Source organism: Kryptolebias marmoratus, linkage group LG4 (genome assembly GCF_001649575.2).
Source record: "Kryptolebias marmoratus isolate JLee-2015 linkage group LG4, ASM164957v2, whole genome shotgun sequence".
NCBI classification, from domain to species: domain Eukaryota; kingdom Metazoa; phylum Chordata; class Actinopteri; order Cyprinodontiformes; family Rivulidae; genus Kryptolebias; species Kryptolebias marmoratus.
The window spans coordinates 7,122,474-7,143,464 of NC_051433.1; the positions used below are offsets into that span (position 1 = coordinate 7,122,474).

The 20,991-nt window shown below is 39.3% G+C and overlaps 1 protein-coding gene across 1 annotated transcript; it reads left to right on the plus strand.

Moving 5' to 3' along the window:
* Window positions 1–1,150: 1,150 nt before the first annotated feature.
* apcdd1l (adenomatosis polyposis coli down-regulated 1-like) lies at window positions 1,151–13,182 on the plus strand. The gene is made up of 4 exons (XM_017408597.3): window positions 1,151–1,583; window positions 10,047–10,227; window positions 10,645–11,164; window positions 11,751–13,182. Exons 1-4 carry the CDS (start codon window positions 1,505–1,507, stop codon window positions 12,510–12,512), a joined length of 1,542 nt encoding a protein of 513 aa, XP_017264086.1. The 5' UTR covers window positions 1,151–1,504; the 3' UTR covers window positions 12,513–13,182.
* The last annotated feature ends 7,809 nt before the right edge of the window (window positions 13,183–20,991 follow it).

A 20,991-nucleotide genomic window follows, 5' to 3' on the forward strand; every position in this document is an offset into this window, starting at 1 on the left:
TTCTGGAGAGGTCAGCCCGCTGAACACATGCAGATTAAAGTGCTGTTACAGCAAACAGCAAACACTTTTTGGCACTGAATTAAATTAAAAAGACTATCATTCTTTCAAAAACATAAATGCATATCACACAATGGCTTTCATGCAAAAGTTTTAGACTAAAATCATTTTATGTTGAAAAATACAATTAGTCATTTTGGTCAAACCTTGGAAAAACCTTGAAAAGAATATCAATCTCAAACAATCTCATACATTATTATGAGATGTCACTCTCAGAGTATGTGTTGTAAATGACACTCAGCTACTACCACAGTAATTTCTAGCTCATCATCTGTAAATTTGACTAAGTTATAGCAATTCTTGTGTTGAATAATGTTGATTAGCTGTAGTAGCCTTGAATTGGATTGACTTCAAAAGTTAATCAGTTGTAGATGTATGTCCAGTGAAAATGTTAAAAAAAAGTTTCATAGAAATCCATCCAGTGGTTCGTGAAATATTTTGCTAACAGAAAAACAGGGTTAACTCCATGTGTTAATGCTGAAGTTTCAAGCAAATATGTTACACAGTGGTTAAGATGTAGACTGTGTGTTATGAATGACTCTCAACTAAAACTACACCAAACTTTTGCCAAATATCTGCAAATCTGACTAGATTATAGCCATTTTTAATTGGGTTGGCTCCAAAATTTAGTAAACGGTAGAGGTATGTCCAATGAATGTTTCCTGAAAGTCTCAATGAAATCAGTCTAGTGGTTTATGAGATATTTTGGGAACAGTCAAGCACAAAAACATTATCGCCTACCATCGCCTTTTGGCAGCGGCCAAAAAAACAACTTTTTAACGAGTCAGAATCTCATCCGAGGTGTTGCATGAGTGAGTAGGTGAAGAAATTATCCCTAACAGATGTTTTAATGATGTGTTGCAGCACTGTGTGGCTGCACTGTTTGCTCCTTCTCACCGCTGCCTTTTTGCACCTTGCTCTAATAGCTCCTCAGACTCTTCACTGGAGGAAGTCTGAAGCTCACACCCCTTTCTCTTCCTCCACACACACACACACACACACACACACACTGAAACTTTCTCTTTCACTGCCCTCCCTCGATCTCTCTGTCTGCTCCCTCCTCTGAGCTCAAACCTATAAGAGCGAAACAGGAGCACTCACACACACACAAAAATCCTCCTGCTCACATGCACTGACAGAGTCGCTGTGCATGCGTCGAGTGGAGCGGAGCCACAGTCCTGCAAAGTAGTGAAGCAGCAAAAACGGAAAGGGTTACTTTTTGTTTCCTCTGCAGAAAGAGGTCTCAATTGAGGACTTCAATTCAAACTATGGAAGCCAGAAGGGGAGGTAGAAGAGACCAGAGGTTCTTCTGAAGGATTACTGAACTCTTCATGAATGAGCTCTTCTCATGATGTTATCCTGCATGATAGTCTCCTGTTGATGGGATCTTCTTTGTGACTTGGATTTCTGACGGACCAAAGTTTAAGTTGTTGAGCTGTTTGTCTGAATGAAGTGTGCAGACGCAGGAAACATGTCAAACGGACGTTTCAGTCACCTGCTGAGAGGGGTCTGGCTGTTCTGGCAAGGTGAGTCCAGATTTCTCTCAAGACAATTGGTGCAAATTTAGATTGAAAAGTTGTCAAACATCCAAAACATGCCGTTTAAAGTGTTTTCTTTTACAGTACATACTAGAGTATCCTGTAGCATTTATATCTTATTTTAAGGGTCTGATTTCAAATGCTCTACTTTCAAAGGCAGATTTTTTTTTAAGATTTACCAGAATGCAGACAAAGAGATAAACGCTCTCTCGTGAGTCACCCGCTGAAAACTTGGGGATTTATTTAGTTTAGAGGATGCATGGCAGGAGCAAGTGACAAAAATGAAGAGATTACTGCAGACAAATTGATAGTTACAAGGAAGTCATTATGTAATTTTTCACAATTCAAATTACTCACAAATAGTTCAACATGTGGATCACCACACTGAAATATAAAAACACACAACTCATGCTGACATTAGACATATGAATGGCTCGTCTGTGTTACCCTCTCCCCCCTGCGAGTGTCTTCAAAGCCCAGTTAAATCCGAGGCCACAGGAGGAGTCTTGACTGGTGCCTTCAAACAATAGTTCCCTGGGAGCAGGGAAGCGTGGCCCTGGAACTAATGTTGCCATTATGGTAATGGTTAAAATAACAGGAGACGGCCATTACTGACACAGCTTCAGGCTGCTGTGGAGCTGTGTCAGGCCGCCGCCGACTCGATCATGAAAGCCCAAAAACGTCAGGGAAAGTTAGTGTGATGGGCGGCTGGAGGCAGACAGGAGGAAGCATCTGTCCAGTTCTGATCATCAACCCTCTACCCTCCGCTGCTTTAGTGTTAGATGGGTGTTTGTGAACTGTTTCAGTGTCACAAATCAAAGTTAGCCATGAAGACAGCTGAGCTTAGGTCACTGGCTTCAAGCAAATAATTCAAACAGAGCAGAACTGAAATTAATTTGATGGGTTACAGATACTGCTGGAGTATGTTTTTGGCAGATACCACGGTTTTTCTGTGTGAAGAATGCTTCTTGTTTTATGCTGATGAATAGCTGATGAAAAAGAAAATGAGTGTCACTTTTTTAGAAAATTCAACTCTTATTGAGTTGTTCAGCTCTTAATCAAAGCTCTGAAAAAGGTTATAATGTGACAAATCTAATATTTTGTCTTTATTGTGAAGCTAAGCTGAATGAAATCATTGTGTCGTCTCATTCTTGATTATATTTATTAAATCAAACTTTAGATCGAGTCTTGTTCCAACTGGATCTTCTGCACTGTTTGATAAATTAAGGTAAATCCAACACTATTTCAGCTCCAAAACGTCGCTGGACCATCAACTTCTCCTGTCCGCTATCTATAACTCAACGTCAGGTGCAGTTAGGTGTCAATATATTGTGTCACCACACAAAAACTGAAGGTCTGGTGTTTGAATTACAGCAGGAATTCTTGAAAAGACGCTGAAGTGAGTGACCGTGTTGGCTCCGAGGAGGCAGCTCTTTCATTCAGCAGGACGTAGTCTGTGTGTTGTTTTATTGTGAGCAGGAGCCAGAGCACTCTAACCACAGTGGTGCTGGCGGCAGAGTCCTGTGAGCAAACCCTTGCAGATCTCTTGTCTAAATAAATGAGGCGGCTGGATTAAGCAGCTTACACTGTGATGAAAAGACAACAGTAGTTGTCCCCGTGTCGCCCCTGGGGACACGGAGATACTGCTGGTCTGGAGGGGCCACGATGAAATGCTGGCGTGAACTTCAGAAATAAGGGAGACAAGTTGTGAAGACCAGGGTTAGAATAACAAAACAGATTTTATGTTCTTTAGATCATCTTGACCTTTGTCTGACTGTGACGACAGAGGTGGAGAAGAACTTGCATTAAAGTTTCAGTCTATAAGTAAATGTTGGAAATGCCTCTGAGTTGACGATTGTGTAAATTTGATTCTTATCAATAAAGTCCATAGCATGCAAATGAATTATGACACAAACTGAGGAAATTACATGAAAGCATAATCAGCTCTGAGTACAGGTTTATTTGTGAGCACAGGTGTCTGTTGTAAAGTTTATTCTTTTGTCAGTCAGAGAAAAATGAACTTAAATGACACACGTAACAAATGATTGTTAGAATTTGATGCCAAAGTGTGCAGCACTACTCCACTGTTTGTGTTTTATCTATTTTAAAACAATTATGATATATGAGACTACTTCTGACCAAAGCATCACACTGTGGAGGCAACATTTTCTTTTCCCAGTTATCCTAATTTCACTTTCAGTACACATAAACTATGTATTTCCATAAAACATTGTAGAAATGCCATTTTAATTAAATCAAAGTACAAATAGATACAACTAAACTTAGCATTTCTGAGTTTTCACTCTAAAACTCTACATGATTGTTAACATTTGTTGTTGCTTTTTTTTTACGAGGTTAAACACATTATTCTGTTCCCTAAACAAAATCTATGGACATTTTTGAGTATATCATTAAACAAATTAAAAAATGTGGTCTCTTGTTGGTCTTCAATTTGTGTTTCCAAGTTAAATATTCCACAATTAGTAATCTGGCGACTGAGATCGTCTGAAACGGTGACAAAACTCTCTGCAGCAGGCTTATTTAAACAAGAACTATTTTCTTATTTGTGTTCCTGGACATGACTTTCTCTTCAGATTTCTTTATTTACACAGTTGCATAAATAAGTTTGTGTAGCACTACAGTCTCAGAGCAGAAGGTTTGCAGTTTTCACGGACGGAGAAAGAAGCGTTTTGAGCTTTGTCTGGATTGGCTCCAGTCCAGCCCAGGGGCCAGTTTCCTCAAGTTATTTTATCTCAACATTAAGTTTACATCCTTGTCAGTGTTTTAGTTGGAGGCTCAAATAGCAGCTTGGTCAGATTTGGTTTTTAAAGTGATGTTCTCAAAACCTTTAAAACAGGATGGAAATCCCATTGAACACAAAATGAAAGAAATCAGAGAAATTAATTTTGAAATCATCTCAGGAAACATCTTTTCACAGTCAATCAGTTGTAGATGTACATGTAATTATTACTTTCTGAGAGTTTCATTAAAATATGCTCAGTGGTTCATGAGATATTTTGCTAACAGACAGACACAAACACACAGACGCAGGCGAAAACATGATCCCCCACCTTCGACTTTTGGCAACTGGCAGTAGTTTCCAACCTTTAATACGACTCATTGTGCACAAAGTCCTGGACCTTGCAATGACGAGTGACCACCAGACAGTTATTTATTTTAAAATGTCACAATTCTAAGAGTTTTGAGTTATTGACTTGTAACACCCATCCGAGGTCTGGAGGAGAGCTCAGAGGGTTGGAGAGCAGGAAAAAAGCAGCTGTGAACTGTGAGTAATGAGCAGCACTCAACTAAAAATGTTGAATAAGTGGGATCTCTGGGCTACTGTTGCATTTAATTCCTCTGCTGAGAAATACGCACACATCCACCTCACTAATCTTGTCATTCCAACGCACGGAGACGTCTCACTCCTCCCACATCCCCCCATTATCCCCCTAACTAACTTCATTCACCTCATCAACCGCTGACAGGCACCAAGAAACAGAAAGAAAAGAAACAAAGACAGAAAAAAAAAGAAGGACGGAATCTGACATTTATCCAGGAGAAATGAGGCGTAGAAATCTTTGGTTTTTCATCAGGGGGGAGGGAGGAATAATCAAGAAGAAGGGGGGAGAGGAGCCAGGAGGACAGAGACATTTTATGGACAGTTTGGAAGGTTTTGTGCTGCATCACTGAGGCAAAAAAACTGGATGAAAATGCTGTGAAAAAGATGAAAATGAAGACAAATGTTCTTTCAGATCCCCTCACTTCATCAGCAACATTTTCTTGGAGGCAAACAGAAAACTGTTGCTGCCTTATTGTGTTCGGCCGTTTTATCAGTTGTGTAAATGTTCAGTTCACAACATTACAGCCTTTTGATGTTTGCTACTTTTATATTTGTTAATTATTTAACTTTTTTGTTCATAGAAATGCATGGAGATGTCTTCAAATTCTTCAGAATACTTGCTCCATTTTAGCTTCTAGCTACCGTTTTGCTTTGTTTAGCTTTTAGCTATTGCTTTCAAATTTTGGCTTCTACCTAATGTTTTGTAAAGTTTTGGCTCCTGTTTATTGTTTTGCTAATTTTAGCTTGTAGCTATTGTTAAGTTGGTTTTAGCTTTTAGCCACTGTAAAGATATATTTAGCTTTCAGCTGCTGTTTTGCTAGTTTTAGCCCTTTGCAACTGTTTGGATCATTTTAACCTTTAGCTACTACATTGCTGGTTTTAGTAGTAGTTTTAAGCTACCGTTCAGCTGGTCTCAGCTTTGAGCTACTGATTCGCATGTTTTAGCTTCTAGCTACTGTTTGGCCAAATTTGGCTCCGATCCACTGTTTTCTAATTTCGGCTTTTCTGCTGGTTATAGCTATCAGCACTTGGTTTGCTCATATTAGCTTCGTTCTGATCATTTTTAGCTTTTTGCTACTTATCTGCTAATTTGAGCTTTTAGTAACTGTCTTGTTTTAGGTATTGTTCTACTGGGTTTTGCTTTTAGCTTTTGTTTTGTTGATGTAGCGTTTAGCTTTTATTTAGCTTGATTTTAGCTTTTGTTCTGATAGTTTTCAGTTTAATAGTTCAGTTTTTTAACATTCTGTCATTCAGCAGTCAGCATCGCTTCATTTTTTCTTGTTTCTCTGTCAAAAGTCTCAAACAGAAGCAGCTGTGAAGCAAACAAAAACTCTCTAATAAACAAAGCGCGCAGCTGACTCTCACACCGAGCGTTTGATTCCCTGGAAGCCCTGAATCAGAAGTCCCTGGATCTGGTTCTTGTTTTTGCAGGATGGCTCCAAATACAGAAGCACATAAAGCTGTGTTTGACTGTGGCTCGACGAGAGAGGAGAGCTGAGCTGAGGCTGACCGTAATCACAAATACAAACAAATAAACAGAGGCGCTTTCTAAATGCTGTCCCTCTTACAGTAAATCAATGTGGGCAGTGTGTTTTTGTGAACCTGCACTCATACACGTGTCTGTGTGTGTGTGTGTGTAGAAAGTGAATGAATATGGGAGCTCTGAAACAGGTAGATTACTTTGGCCAGCCATCAGTCAGATGAGGTGGGGGCCAGGGGCAGCAGCAGTGTTGCTGATGACACACTGATCATCCAGACCACACACAGCTGCAGGCTGCAGCACTGACCCCTGCTGGGAGAACCGGGTCATTACAGGAGGGCTGCTCTGTGGCTTCATGTCATCTGCTGGCAGAAATTCAGGATCTGCAGGATGTTGCTCACATTCTTCATGATAAGCTAAAGTTAACTCACTTCCATCGGTGTCAATAATTAACTCTGATTAACTTCACTTTGGTTATAATTAAAGGTGGTGATTATAGATCAAGCTTCTCCAATGGTGTGTGTGTGAGTGTGTGTATGATAAGGACAAAAGTGCAGTTTTATTAAATGTGCAAATAATTACTTTTACTGTAAAGCCGTGAGTGTTCAGCAAGGCAAGAAAACCATAAATGATCTTTAAATAAATATGCACATTAAAACAAAAAAACATTAATATTTGTACTGTATGTTAACATTACAAGTAACTGCTGAGGTTATAATTACTTTGACTTTCTGTATATCAAATTATTTTTTACCAAAGTCGTCGTTATGGCTCCTCTTTAGCACATAATTGTTAATGATTCATTCCTGTGAGTTATGAAGTTATTCTCATCATAAACGTCTCTGTGCAGTAAGCTGTATAAATGCCAAGTTCTCAGTATTAATAATACAAAGCATCTTTCTAATATTTCTCAAAGCAAATCTGAATTCTACAAAATCATATAGTTCGTCATAAAATCTGAATGCAGACGTTCAGTTTCATTCTTACAAAGACTTTTACAGCAGAAATACATTCAGCCTCTTTGTTGAAAGATAGACTGAGCCCTGTTTTGTGACAGGGAGGTGCAGTCTGCATGAGCGGGAAGTTTCAGAGCCCTTGGTGGAAAAATAAATCAATGGGAACCACTGTAGGCTAAAGCAAATGATATCTGACTGCATTTGGAGGAGGTGAATCAAATGGAATCGTCCTCTCGTTGCTTCCAAATTGAGAAGGGGGGGGTTTAATATTATTGCACCATCACCTAACACGTGGTTGGAATAAGGTTTTTTTTGTTTGTTTTGGAGCGGTTTTGATAGAAGAATCCTTAAAACCCCATGATGAGTAATTTTGTTTGACTAAGCTCTGACTTTACGAGTACTTTCTAAGTAAATGCAACCATATGCCCGTCTGGCAGCAGACTGGAGAAAGAGAAAGAAACTGAATGACAAGTGACCTCAAGAAAACAGTCGAGATATGATTTGGCAAAAACAGACAGCAACAAAAAATAAAAAAATACTCCAAATCACCTTCTGTGAATCTTGTTTCCATGTAACATTAGGTGTGCTTGAGTAAGCACTTAGGGAACATGTTGCATGCAACTACAAAGATGAAAAACACAGAACAGACTGATTGGATGACTCTCAAAAGGCATTATAGATTAATTACTCCTGATTTGTGTTTCTCCACTGGAAGAGTTTCTTTCTGACTGGATTCACTCATTGATTACAGAAACATGTAGCAAAACAAACACAACAAGTCAAGAGGGAAATTGTGAAGCTTTCAAATATTTATGATGTCAAAAAAGTAATGGTTTTATGAAGAAATTGACAGATTGCTGGGTGGAAAACAAATGGGCTTTGAGTTTAAATCTGGCTCTGTGGTCTGTGACAGTTACAGCTCAAACAGCTCTGTGTGTGTGTGTGTGTGAGCGTGTGTGTGTCAGGTGGACAGGCGCTGGGAAATGACTGAGTTGCACATGTGTCTGCGGTTGTGGTCAGCATGTGGGGAGCATTCCCAGAGTGTAAGGAAATTTGACATTAACAAGGTTAATAAATGCTGATCAGTCAGCCTCCATCTTGGAGACTTTTTTTTTGTTTTTTTACAAAAAAATCAGCTGCACGTGATTTCCTCTCAGAAGACTACATTTTCTTTAAGTTTCCTCTGCTCAACCTCGAGACAGGAGATGTTTTAATGTGCAAAAAGGATGACGGTTAGAGTCAATAACTAAACAAATCAGATAATAAAAACAAGGCTAAGGGGGTAAAAAAGGGAAATAACTTTTGGAGTCAGTTCAATTCAAGATGGCCACCTCAGCCAACTGATCTAAAAAAACACAAAGGTGGCTATAATTCAGGCAATTTTACAGATATTAGGCTAAAATTTGGTGTGGTAGCAGCTGAGAGCCATCCACAGCATGTAAATTAAGATCAAAATCAAACTTTGCCTTTAACCATTAAAGTCAACTTTGTCCATCTGTTAGAAAACTGTCATGAACAACTTGATGGATTTTAATAAAACTTGCAGACCGTTATCATCACAGGTACATTTACAGCTGATTAACTTTTAGAGTCAATTGAATTAAACAGATTCATCATAGCTAATTGAATTTAGCCAACACAAAAAAGGCTATAACAAATTTACAGATTTTAAGTCAACGTTTGATGTTATAGTAGTTAGGAGTCATCCTCAACACATACACATACATATCACATGAGAGCACACAAAATGATTCACAAGGTTTGACCAAAACAATTATAACTCCATCCCTCCTCATGATAAGATGATCTTAGTTTAAAACTGTGGCATAAAAGACAGCAGGTAATATGCATTCCATCAAGAAATGCTAGGTATTTATTTTTAGGGGGTGAAACTGAAGCGATATACTTTCCACCAACACAAAAGAACACACAAGGGGTGTTTTTATGTTGCAATCATGTGCATATATTCACATAAAAACGTCTTGCCATGTCTCGGCCGAAACCAGACCAGAGCGCTCAGCCAAGTTGTGTCGACAGCGCACACTTTTCTTCAAAAAAATCCAGTTACGATTAATGACAGACACACTGCAGACCTGCACATGTAAGATTCATAACTGTTAAATAATGAAAAATGCTTTTAGTTGGATTAGCTGTCAGCATTTGGGAAAAGTCAAGCAAGGACATTCATCATCATGAGAGTTTTTGTTTTAAATCATATTATCAACAGATGTGTTTGGCTCCACCGGCCTGCTGCTGTCAGTGACCCTCCGTTTGTTCAATAGCAGGCCTGGAAACACACATATAAACAGAAACCTTCACACAGTTTTGTGCAGCTTTGTGCTGCAGCACCCACAACTCCTCCCAAACCTGTGCGCTGAAGTGAGCATCCTGAGTCAAACACAAGTATTGGTTCTATAGCTCCACTTCTCTCGTTTGTTGCATGGGAAATGTAGCAGATTTACAGCTCAGGATCAGATTTCACTCAAGCAGAGTCACATTTAGTCATAACTGGAACAAAAATGTAAATATTTTACTTCATTTTTCTGATGATGGAGGTTGATAATCATCTGCATACACCCAAAATCAGTCTGGAATTTTCTCTAATGGTGCTTATCTGATGACTATTGTTATTTACCTCATTTTTCCCCCCGACTGTCGTTTCTCTTTTGCAGCTGTAATTGTGGTTGGAACAGGGAGTAAACTTTGGGAGGTGCCCACAGGTCCTTTCACTTCCTCCTCCAATGTGAGCGAGAGTCTGCAGTGGGACCACTGCCGCTATCATCACCTAAAGGACAGAGTGAGAATCACAGCAGACATCCCCCCCAGACTGGACGGCACCTGGGTGTCAACAAGGTACACACATACACAGTGACCTCACAGCTACAAGAGACACAATTTATGAAAAATGACATAATATCACATCTATTTTTACTTAGTTATTTATTTCACTGGGAAAAAAACAAGTGCCCTGGGATGTTTTCTTTCCAGTGGAGCTACAGAGACTTTGTGAAAGAAGCTTTTCTGCCTTTGCAATATATAGACAGTGTATAACTGCTAAATGACCACATAAATGATTTCTGTGAGATGATAAATCAATATGTTGCACAATTAATAAAAAAAAACTTTTAAAAGTATATTAAAATGCCTAAAATGAATTTTCTTTTCTTTTAAACATTTGGTTTTGCTCAGAAAGACCTGGGAGCTGCTCTTTCAGACTTGAGACTTGCTGCACACTAATGACTAGTTTAAATTCTCTCATTCTGTCTTCAGATGTGAGGTTCGGCCCGGTCCAGAGTTCCTCACCCGGTCCTACAGCTTTCACCCCAACCGTCACTTCCAGGTGCTGCAACATTACTACGCTGACAGCAGCTGTGAAGACCCAGCCTACTCCCTAATGATCCGAGGCAAGATCCGCTTGAGTCAGGCCTCCTGGATCACCCGCGGGGCCACCGAGGCTGAACACCACCTCAGTAAGGTGGGCATCGTGATCCACAGCTTAGCAGCCAAGAAGAGGCTGGCCTCCAGGCTGCCTCCTGCCTGCGTGAGTCCGAGCCTGGGTCGAGCTGTGCCGGGGAAACTGTATGAGCTGTACAACACCCGGGCAGGGAGGGCGTGCCTGTCGGCGATGGGCTTCTCCATGATGGAGCTGGGTCTGGTACGAGTGGAGACACAGCACCACAGCCATGGAGGGAAGGTCCAGGAGCTGTTCTTGGGGGATATTCACACAGACTGGACCCAGAGAACCCAGCACAGACCCACAGGCTACCAGCAGCCACTGCAGAGTGCCATGGTGAGATTCACAGATGATCAGTTTATATTTTTATTTGAAAAGTCAAAGCAGAGGTGAGTAGAAAAGTTAGCTCAAATACTTATTTACAGTCAAGTGAAACATTTTTTTTTTTAATTAAATTCAATTCAGTTTATTTATATAGCTTCAAATCACAACAAATGCCATCTACTGGTGTTACACAAAAGATAAAAACAAGTCCAAATCATAAATCTAATTCAGATCCAGATTCAAATCCAATTACAGTCAATTCAATTTCAATTATAATACAATACATTCACATACATCACATTATAAAATGCCAATTAGTAAAAGTTATTGATCTAAGGAAGCCAGCAGATTGCATCAAATCTTCACTTTATCTCAACCCCCCATCCTGAGCAGCATGTCAGCAGCTGTGGAAAGAAATAACTCAGGAAACCGAAGCCAACCTTAACTATAGGATTTATCAAAAAAGGCTGAAAATGCTGAAAGTTTCACGTTATTCTCTCCTAGACTATCACTGCAGCTACAGGAGAAGTTAAATCACTTTCAATATCAACCAGCACATATTCATTAATTTTCATCATCTGTCTCCTTTATTTTGTAGCATCACATCCACCCCTGCCCTGTGTGCGCTTTGGTGTACCGCTCCTCAGAGCAGCGCCCCCCTGTGTTGCCCCGCAGCGCTGCAGTTCCTCTGTCTCTGGCTGGACACTGGGTCAGCCAGCACTGTGAAACCCGTCCCAACATACTCTTCCTCACGCGTGACTTCACCTTTGATCCGAGCCAGCATGCCTGGGAAGGCCTCTACCGACACTACTCTGACTCCGCCTGCTCGCAGCCCACTTTCACCCTGAGAGCTTCGGGCCACTACGCCCAGGGCAACCCCTCCTCCAAACTCCCAGGAGCCTCAGAGTTTGTCTTCAAGGTGACCCAGGTGCGAGTCACAGCCATGGACAAGCCCACTGTCAAGCTGCTGAACAGTACAAGACGAGGGAAGTGCGGTCTGGCGGGCGGCTGGGAGGTTGGGGTGGAGAAGGACTTGACCCCCACAGACGGGTGCACCGTGCTGGGCATCAAGCTGCCACATAAAGAATATGAGCTCTTCAAGATGGAGCTTGATCACAGGAAACACCCACTGCTCTTCACTGGAGAGAGGCCCACCGATGGGTCCAGCCCTGACCGACCACTGAGGCGGCCCACCTCCTTTCAGGTTCCCATGATGCTTTGCAGTGGCGGCGAAACACAACCCTCCTATTCAACTTTTAACAGCAAGCAAGTACAGCTAGCCAGCGGGTCGGAGATGGTGGTGCAGATGGTGCTACTGGTGCTCGGATCTGCACTCTGCAGCTGGCTTGGTGTTTATTAGAAACCGTGTCCACAACTTCAAACCATCTAATGACTTACATCTGAGAAAGCTAAGAAGAAAAATGAGACTTTTAAGCGAACAGAATTATTTTTTAATTCCTTGCTTATAGATGGTATCTTGTAGGATCACTTTATTGACTCGCCTTAACTCCTTTTCATCAAAAACCATCACTACAGGCCTACAGTTTTATCGCAGAAGTCCCAGTAATTAAATTCAGCCCAGTTAGTGTTTGTCTGAATACAGCTCAGACACTTTTTACTTTATGTAAAAGCTGTTCTCTTGTAGCTGTTGTCTGATACAAAACAAAATATCAGTGTTTACATGTAGATCAGTCGTTCCTACTTTAAAACATAAGCTATGGACTTTTCATCTAGATGCAGTATAACTAATGCACTTTGTACATATATTTTATTCTACATATTCTAAAAAAAAGAAGACAGATAATAGAGAATGTGTGACGAGCTGCCATCATCACTGGTCTCATGCCACTGTGGTGTGAACATTCATCTTGATGCTCCTTTAAAACTTGTGCATTAGTCAAAAGCAACAAATCAAACATATATTTATTTTTAACCATGTTTTAATGAAAAGAGGATTTTTTTTCTAATATTTTTAGATACTTTTGTCATTTATTGTTTTCTATGTCAATTAAAAATGACTTTTCATAGCTTCTTGGCTTTGATTCATCTTTCCACGAGATATCTGAAAGTGTGGTGCTACTGCGCCTTGAAAAAGTATTCACACCCCTTGAACTTCAAAGTATTTTGCTGGGATTTTATGTGACAGACAAAATGGTGAATAACTGTGAAGTGGAAGGAAAATGAAACAGATGTTTTTAGCTCTTTTTTTTTCCTTTTTCTTTTTTTTTTACAAATAAAAATCTGAAATGTGTGGACTGCATTTGTATTCAGCCCCCCTGAGCCAATACTTTGTTGGACCACCTTTCGCTGCAACTATAGCTGCAGGTCTTTTAAGTTATGTCTCTAACAGCTTTGCACAGATTGAAACTATTGCCAGTTTGTTCAAAACAGCTCAGCTCAAGCTTGGTTGAGAGCGTCTGTGAACCACGTTTTTTTTTTTCTCAGTTTAGGTCTGAATTTTAACTGGACCGTTCTAAAACATGAATATTCTTTGATCTGACTCCACTGTAGCTCTGGCTGCATGCTTCAGGTTGTTCTCCTGCTGAAAGATGAACCTCTGCTCCAGTCTCAAGTCTTCTGCAGCCTTTAACAGGTTTTCTTCCAGGACTGTCTTGTGTTTAGCTCAATTCATTTTCCCCATCAACTCCAACCAGTTCCCCTGTAAAGCATCCCCACAGCATGAAGCTGGCACCACCATGTTTCACAGCGGGGATGCTGCGTTCAGGTTGGTGTGCAATGTTAATTTTCTGCCAGACATAGCATTTTACTTTTGGTGCAAACAGTACTTCTTATAGCTTTCTTTCAACACTGGCTCTTTCCTTGTCACTCCTCCATAAAGGTCAGATTTGTAAAGTGTGTAACTAATAACTGTCCTGTGAGCTGATTCTCCATCCTGAGCTCCTCCAGGATTAATGCTCTCCTGGCCTGTCAGTTTAGGTGGATGGCCATGTCTTGGTAGGTTTGCAGTTGGGGAAACTCTACTCTTTCCATCTTCAGATGACTGACTGAACAGGGCTATGTGAGATGCTCAAAGCTTGGGATATTGTTTTCTAACTTAAACCTGCTTTAAACTTCTCAACAGCTGTATCCCTGACTTGTCTGGTGTGTTCTTTGTTCTTCATTATGGTTCACTTTGCTGCCGTGAGGCCTTCACAGAACAGCTGTTTTCTGCTGAGATGAAATTACACACAGGTGGACTCTATTTACTAATCAGGTGACTTCTGAAAGCAATTGGTTTCACTGGATTTTAGCTAGGAGTATCAGAGTAAAGGGGCTGAATACAAATGAGCTACATATATATTTATATATATGGTCAGAATTTGCTGACAGTCTGACCAGTTGATGTGGAAATATTTATTCCTCATCAAAGTGGTGAACCAGCCAAGCAATATGAAAATTTGACTTGAAATGTGTCCCAATGTGTTGCTGTTTCGTTTCAAAAAGGAAACAGTAAATTGAGGAGAGCTTTTAGCAGAAAGTGATTGTGCTTCGGTCTGATTCAAAGCCCAGATCCTGGGTGAGTGTTTTGGTATTTGATAAATAGCTGTCATGTGGCTCGCACATTACTCCACAGACATTCCAGCGCAACTACTCGTGCAAGATCTGAAAACATGCAGAGAGGAATATCGGGCAGCTGTCAGCCAAGAAAACAGTCTTTGCAGTCAGTCTGAGGATAAATGAGCCGAGAGGAGCAGCGGAGGAGCACACAGTTTCTGACTGCAGACACTCAGTGTTATGACTGAAGCAAGTGAAGATTTGTACACAGTCTCACGTTTACAACATCCTGAACTCTGCCTCTAAAACAACTGAATCAGTTCAGCTCTGAGAAGAATTCAAACTAAATTCATTAAGAACATCTGGTCATGCTCATTAAATTAATATGCAAGCAGGTAAATCAGAGATAAAGATTTTTTTATTTTTGATGAGTCAGGAATGTTACAGGATTTGTCTGAATGAGAATCTGGTGATGATTCAGTCTCATTTTATAAAATTTGAACAGAAAAAGGATCAAAATAACTGGATTTTTTTATTGTTAAATTCTAAATATCAGCAAGCAGCATGTTTTCATTATAGATTTTTCTATTATAAAAACTAAATACTTATTATTACCTACATTTATTTCCTACTCTGTTTTTTTTTATTTGGCAATGACTTATTTTAAAGGGACAAAAATATGCGTATAAATTGAATGAATAATGATGAATCAGCATGACCAAATTACACAGTTGTCTTCACAAGAGCAGTGTATTAAAAAAATGTTATTCTCTTATACACAGAACCTGTGGACATGTGTCTCAGTTCAGCTGGAAAATATACAGTAAGTCTGATACTTCTTTTTCAGGTCTTTGTATCACAGTTTTGTTTTGTTTTTCCATGTCCAAAACCTTCAGTACTTTTCAAGCTGTCTGCTCCACAGTTAAGACCAGCTTATCTCTACTTGAATGGGTCTGCTCATCCTGCTAATAAGCTGGTTTTAAAAACACCCTAAGAAATTGAATTTGGATGAAGTTTAAACTGCACAACTGTCTTATTTTAAGTTGAACGCTTTTGGTTTGCTTTAAACTGTCACCATTTACACCATTTACCTTTAAACAACAATGTATCATGGAACAAGTTGACATAACTAAGTTAAATAAATCTAACATTTCATTTATGAGGGGTGTTGGTCAGCTGCTTTCTGCAGCTCCACATCGCCACAAAAGTTCCTCAGAACGGGAACTTTGTGGGTCAGAAGCAAATTTGACGATATGGAAAGATCTGCAAGTGAACCAGTCTAAATGTTATTTAAAATGTATTCATGTGCTTTTAAAAAAGTAGTCTAGGTTATGTTTTGTATTTAAAGAAAGAAAGAAAGAAAGAAAGTCTTGCTCAGAGGACACATACTGTTCCTATTAACTCCTGTGAAAATGGTGATGGCAGCTGCCGGCCCCATGAGGTCATCCTTCAGGCTCTGATGGAGAACGTAGCTCTGAACCCCCCCATCGACCCCCACACCAACACAGGGAGGAGCAGAGACTGATTGGAAGAAAAACAGAGAGTGTGCGACCACAATTTAGCTGTACAACAATGTGCAGGCTTTGTAATGAAACCAACCATGAACCTGGATAAGCCCTTCTTCCCCTTTCAGTGCATCCAGCAGCAGCCACATGGATCCAACCGGAAGCTGCTCACTTAAGGCTGTTCTGGGATCTGTTTGTGGTTTCTGCTGCACAACGAAAGCCACCACCAACCTGCAATCAGACCAACTGGTTTATTAAATGCATTTAATACAAGTTAAAACAAACTTAGCTTCATTAATTCTAACATAAACTTGAGTAATGTTCAGACCAGAGTTACAAACTTCATCCTTTTAGTCACCATTTTCTATCAGTCTTAGAGGTCAGTTAAAGGAAGAATCTGGAAAAATGTGTCTCTGTGCTACATATAGCCAGTTTTTAGCACAAAGATTGAAAGGAGGAAGTAAATAAAAGCCCTACTTAACATTGTTTTTTTATTAAATCTGTATAAATATGTAAATTATAAATCCCAGACCTGGTTTGGTTGAATACAAAATCAAAAAAGAGCTAAATTATTCTCAATAACAAAGATTATATTTCTCAAAATGCTGACCTGCATATTAAAGATAAAAATTAAAGACCTAGCATTTTTTGAAGGAATGTGTACCACCTGCTGATTTTCATGCTAGAGTTTTAGACTAAGACCATCTTATATTGAGAAATGACTGTGCTTAATGTTGTTTTCAAGGTTCGATAAAAATGGCTACCAATTTCATGCAATATTGTGAGATGTCACACTCAGGAGTATTATGTGTTGTGAATGACTCTTAGTTACTGCCACATCAAATTTTCTCTCATTATCTGTAAAATCAACTCAGTTATGGCTATTTTTGTGTTTGCAAAAGTTGCTTAGTTGTGGCAGCCATCTTGAGTTGCCACATTGAACCTGAAGTATGTGCTGTGACGGATTCTTAGCCACACCAGGTTTTAGCACAATATCTGTAAAACTAACTGAACTAAAGTCTTTTTGAGTTTTTAGGGTGATTTGACTGTGGCAGCCATCTTAAATATGGCTGGCACCAAAAGATAATCAGTTGTAGATGTCTAACCAATGGTTATTACCTGAAAGTTACATTAAAATGATTGGTGAGATTTTTTGCTAACAGATAGAAAGAGTTGAATAAATAGTTGTTGGCATGAATCTGCTTCCTTCTCATAGATTCTCATAGCATTCTTTGAATAAGTAGCTTTGAGGGTGTCATGCTGCACGGTACTAACGCAGCTCTGAGTATCCTGGCTTTGTTGGTGCCGAATGACCAGCCGATGGCACCAGAACTTCTGGCCACATTGGTAGCCTTCAGAACTTTCCATTTTCCACTGAGTCATCAGACGATAAGTTCTCAGATGGTGAGAAGATTAATACCACTTTCAAATCTGTCTGCTGAAGGCACAGCTGCAGCCAGGAGTCAGTTAGCTTAGTTTAACATAAATACTGGAAACTGGGGAATCATCCAGCCCGGTTCGGTCCAAAGGTAACAGTATCTGCTCAAGGGCAGAGCAAAAAGCTCCTGATCTGACTCTTACATCGACTGGAGGGAAAAAAAAACAATGTCAGGTGAGCTGTTTTCTTTAAGTCGAAGAGAAAAAAAAACTGAACATATTGATTAATTAAAGTTATTATTTTCAGACATGAAATAGCTACGTGTGTGAATGCACAAGAAAACTGGCAAAAATTCCTTCACTCAGAAAATTACACAGAAATTAAGTCCAAATTTATTACACAGAAGTTAAGGCCAATTTTATGTCTGTCAAAAATGTTAAAAGGAAACTTCTGAGGTCAAGTGGAGCAAATCACAAAGCTCACGTGGATCTCTGCTGCTCTTTCCACATTTTTTTAAAGAGGTTGATTTTTAAGTTTTTCTCAAGGGGGAGAATGCAAAACCCAAATTCTGACGCTGCTTAATGAAATAATCCACTTTTTTTGTATGAAGCTAAATTAAATAAAACAAATCCCAAGAGTTTATTTTCAGCAAAAACAGCTTTCCAAACCACAAATAATTTAGTCATTTAGTCAAAGTAAGAAAAACCAAATGAACACTGCTTGTTTTGGACAAAAAATTGTTGTAAAAACAGCAGACATGTCTTTTTTTTTTTTTGGTCCCATCTCCTATCCTATAAAAATGTCTGCGTGCAGTTAATGCACACAGACATGACTGAATGACATCACTGTGGCATTATGGGTAACTTCCAACATCTCCGACTCATTTACATTTCAGGCTCAGTTAAGAAAACCCCATTATTTCTGTAAGAATAAGAGCTGCAGCTGCATCATAAAAGAAAACATCAACCAGAGTTTGGTTGGCATAGTTCAGATAAATGAGTTTCTACTGAGAAATGTGTTTCTGCACAACAAGCTTTTGTGTTTTGCCCTCAGAGTTGCAGCGTAAACCAGCGACTGCACTTTTCCGGCTTGATCTGATGCCCAGCAGAACCCGGGCTCCTTGCTGTCATGACCTCATGCTCATATACTCAACCAACCAAGTGAGCAGACCCAGCATCACATTCCAGCCCGTAATTTTCTTTTCTGCTATTATAAAACGAGCTCCTCTATTTATTGTAGCAACAGAGCGGGGAAGTGCCCAAAACGTTATCCAAAACCCAACAACCTCATAAGCACAAAAGTATCGTTACTGAAACATGTTGTTTGTAGACAACATGTTTACCTTTACTTTACTTCAAATCTTATTTAGCTCATAACATATTACAGTGGTTTTTAAATTATTTTAAAGTGTGGGGTTTTGAGAGGAACTTTGTAAATAAAACAAATTTTTAAAATGATTGCTAATAGTGTATTTAGTCTTTACTGTTATATAAAATAATGGTCATAAATACATAAAAGCCTCTATAAAGTCTGAGAAAACTCTTTTAAATTGTTTATTGGCAATTGTTTTGTATATTTCAGCATTATAATTGGGGTCACAAGTCTCTACAAACTTTATGTTGTGGATTGAAAGCAGAAAGATTTTGGAATTATTGACTTATTCTGCAAAATAATTTTGAAAACTTCCTCATTCCCAGTACTGTATGTAGCAAAGAGGGAGTTACAATTAACACAGTTTGGATTGGAAAGTAGTGGTTTTGTTTTTGCTCAGCTAAGAAAATGGGTCAGAAGACAATGACAGAATATCCGTCAACTGCATAATATCTGAATATTTGTTCAATTATTGTTCAATTTTCACAGAATTAGAGGTTTCACATTTGTGCCCTAAATACAGCATAAGGCTGTAGCCTTCAGCTCAAGCTGAATGTTGGTAAAACTACTGAAACCAGGATAATGCAACCTTCTAAAGGAAACTAATCCACCCACCAACTCTTCCAAATCCCACTAATTAACATATTGTTTGTTTAAACTGTCCAAGAAATAAAATGTTCAAATGATTCGTTTTCTGAGGGTCATGTGTCCCAGTTTGTCAGCCAAGTCAGATCCATCCTGGTCCCTGGTTGATGCCGCCATCCTTCAGGTGAGCAGCAAACCACATTACGTATAATTTTATATTCTTAGTATTTTTAAAGCATTCTTTATTGTTTTAACTCGGAAATGGGTTACTTCCCATTTGAAAGTAAAAACATAGATCAATCTTGGTTGTTTTTCACCGTTAAAGGTGCAGCTGTGCTTTACTGAGGCCAAGCCAAACAGTTCTGGAGCTACGGAGCCCAGGTGTCCACCCAGGAGGCCGGTTTCCAGACCAAAACTGCGCTCCGTTACCTCCACGAGGCGCAGGCTGAGACTTTGTCTGGTTGTTACTGATACAATTACACTGCATGAACCACAGGGATTTTTATTTTGCGTAAAACCACGAGTGAAAATCTAAGATGGTAATCAATTTTCTTGCAGCTATGTATTTTAACGCTCTTGTTCTGCTGCAAACTGTGGTGCTGCCAAGTCAAGCAAACTGGTAGCAACAAAAAAAACAGCCAGCATGGGCATGGATTATATTGGCTGCAAATGCATGGCAGAGGTGCAGAGAGTAGAAATTAGTTCATCTTAATGACCTGATAATTGTTATTTATTAAGATTTTCTTTTATTTAATTTATTCATACTTTCATCTGAATTCTCACAAACCTCATTTCCATCAAAACTGTGGCATTTAAAAATATATAATACACCTTAAGTTGTATAATATATACATTTTTTTTATTATTTCTGCGCTGATCAACTTTGTTTTATTCAGAAAATTTAAAAAAAAATACTTCCAAAACCAAATGACAAAGAAGACGGAAAGATGAAGACTGGGTATTAAAAGAACAACTAGAAAAGTCTTTCCCTCCAAAGATGACCAGAATGTGCCAAACTTAATTAGAGATCCATTAATTAGTTCAAAACCAAAGTTACTAATTGTAAAAATGCAAAGAGCCTTTGTTTCCCAACATCTAAAAACCATATTGTTGTGATAAACACTTCTGAGCCTCCAAATGGTACAGGAGAAAAAAAAAATCATGTTACTGTGATTCTTGGTAGCATTTTAGAAAACTATATTTCTTCAGCAAAGTCTGACAAACAGTTTGGAAAATTTACCCTGTAACTGTATCTCACAATAAGGAAGCCACATACATGCTTTCTACACACACACACACACACACACAAACAATTCGTCCAAACTCAAACAATCAGTCAATTTACAGGAAGTGTTTGGAGAGTAAGTATGCTTTTGCTTTATATCTCCAAAACCAACAGACTGTATACAAAGAGGGATGGTAGGGGGAAGAAAGAAGCAGTTTTTATTGGGCGGCCGTGGCTCAGTGGTTCGAGCAGTCATCCTTCAATGAGATAGTTGGAGGTG

What these genes read in the sequence shown, in the direction of transcription:
- apcdd1l (XM_017408597.3), top strand. Translation starts at nt 1,505, where the DNA reads ATGAAGTGTGCAGACGCAGGAAACATGTCAAACGGACGTTTCAGTCAC. An exon ending in GGCACCTGGGTGTCAACAAG is followed by an intron (nt 10,228 to 10,644) that starts GTACACACATAC and finishes TTCTGTCTTCAG; the next exon opens with ATGTGAGGTTCGGCCCGGTC. An exon ending in AGCCACTGCAGAGTGCCATG is followed by an intron (nt 11,165 to 11,750) that starts GTGAGATTCACA and finishes TTTATTTTGTAG; the next exon opens with CATCACATCCACCCCTGCCC.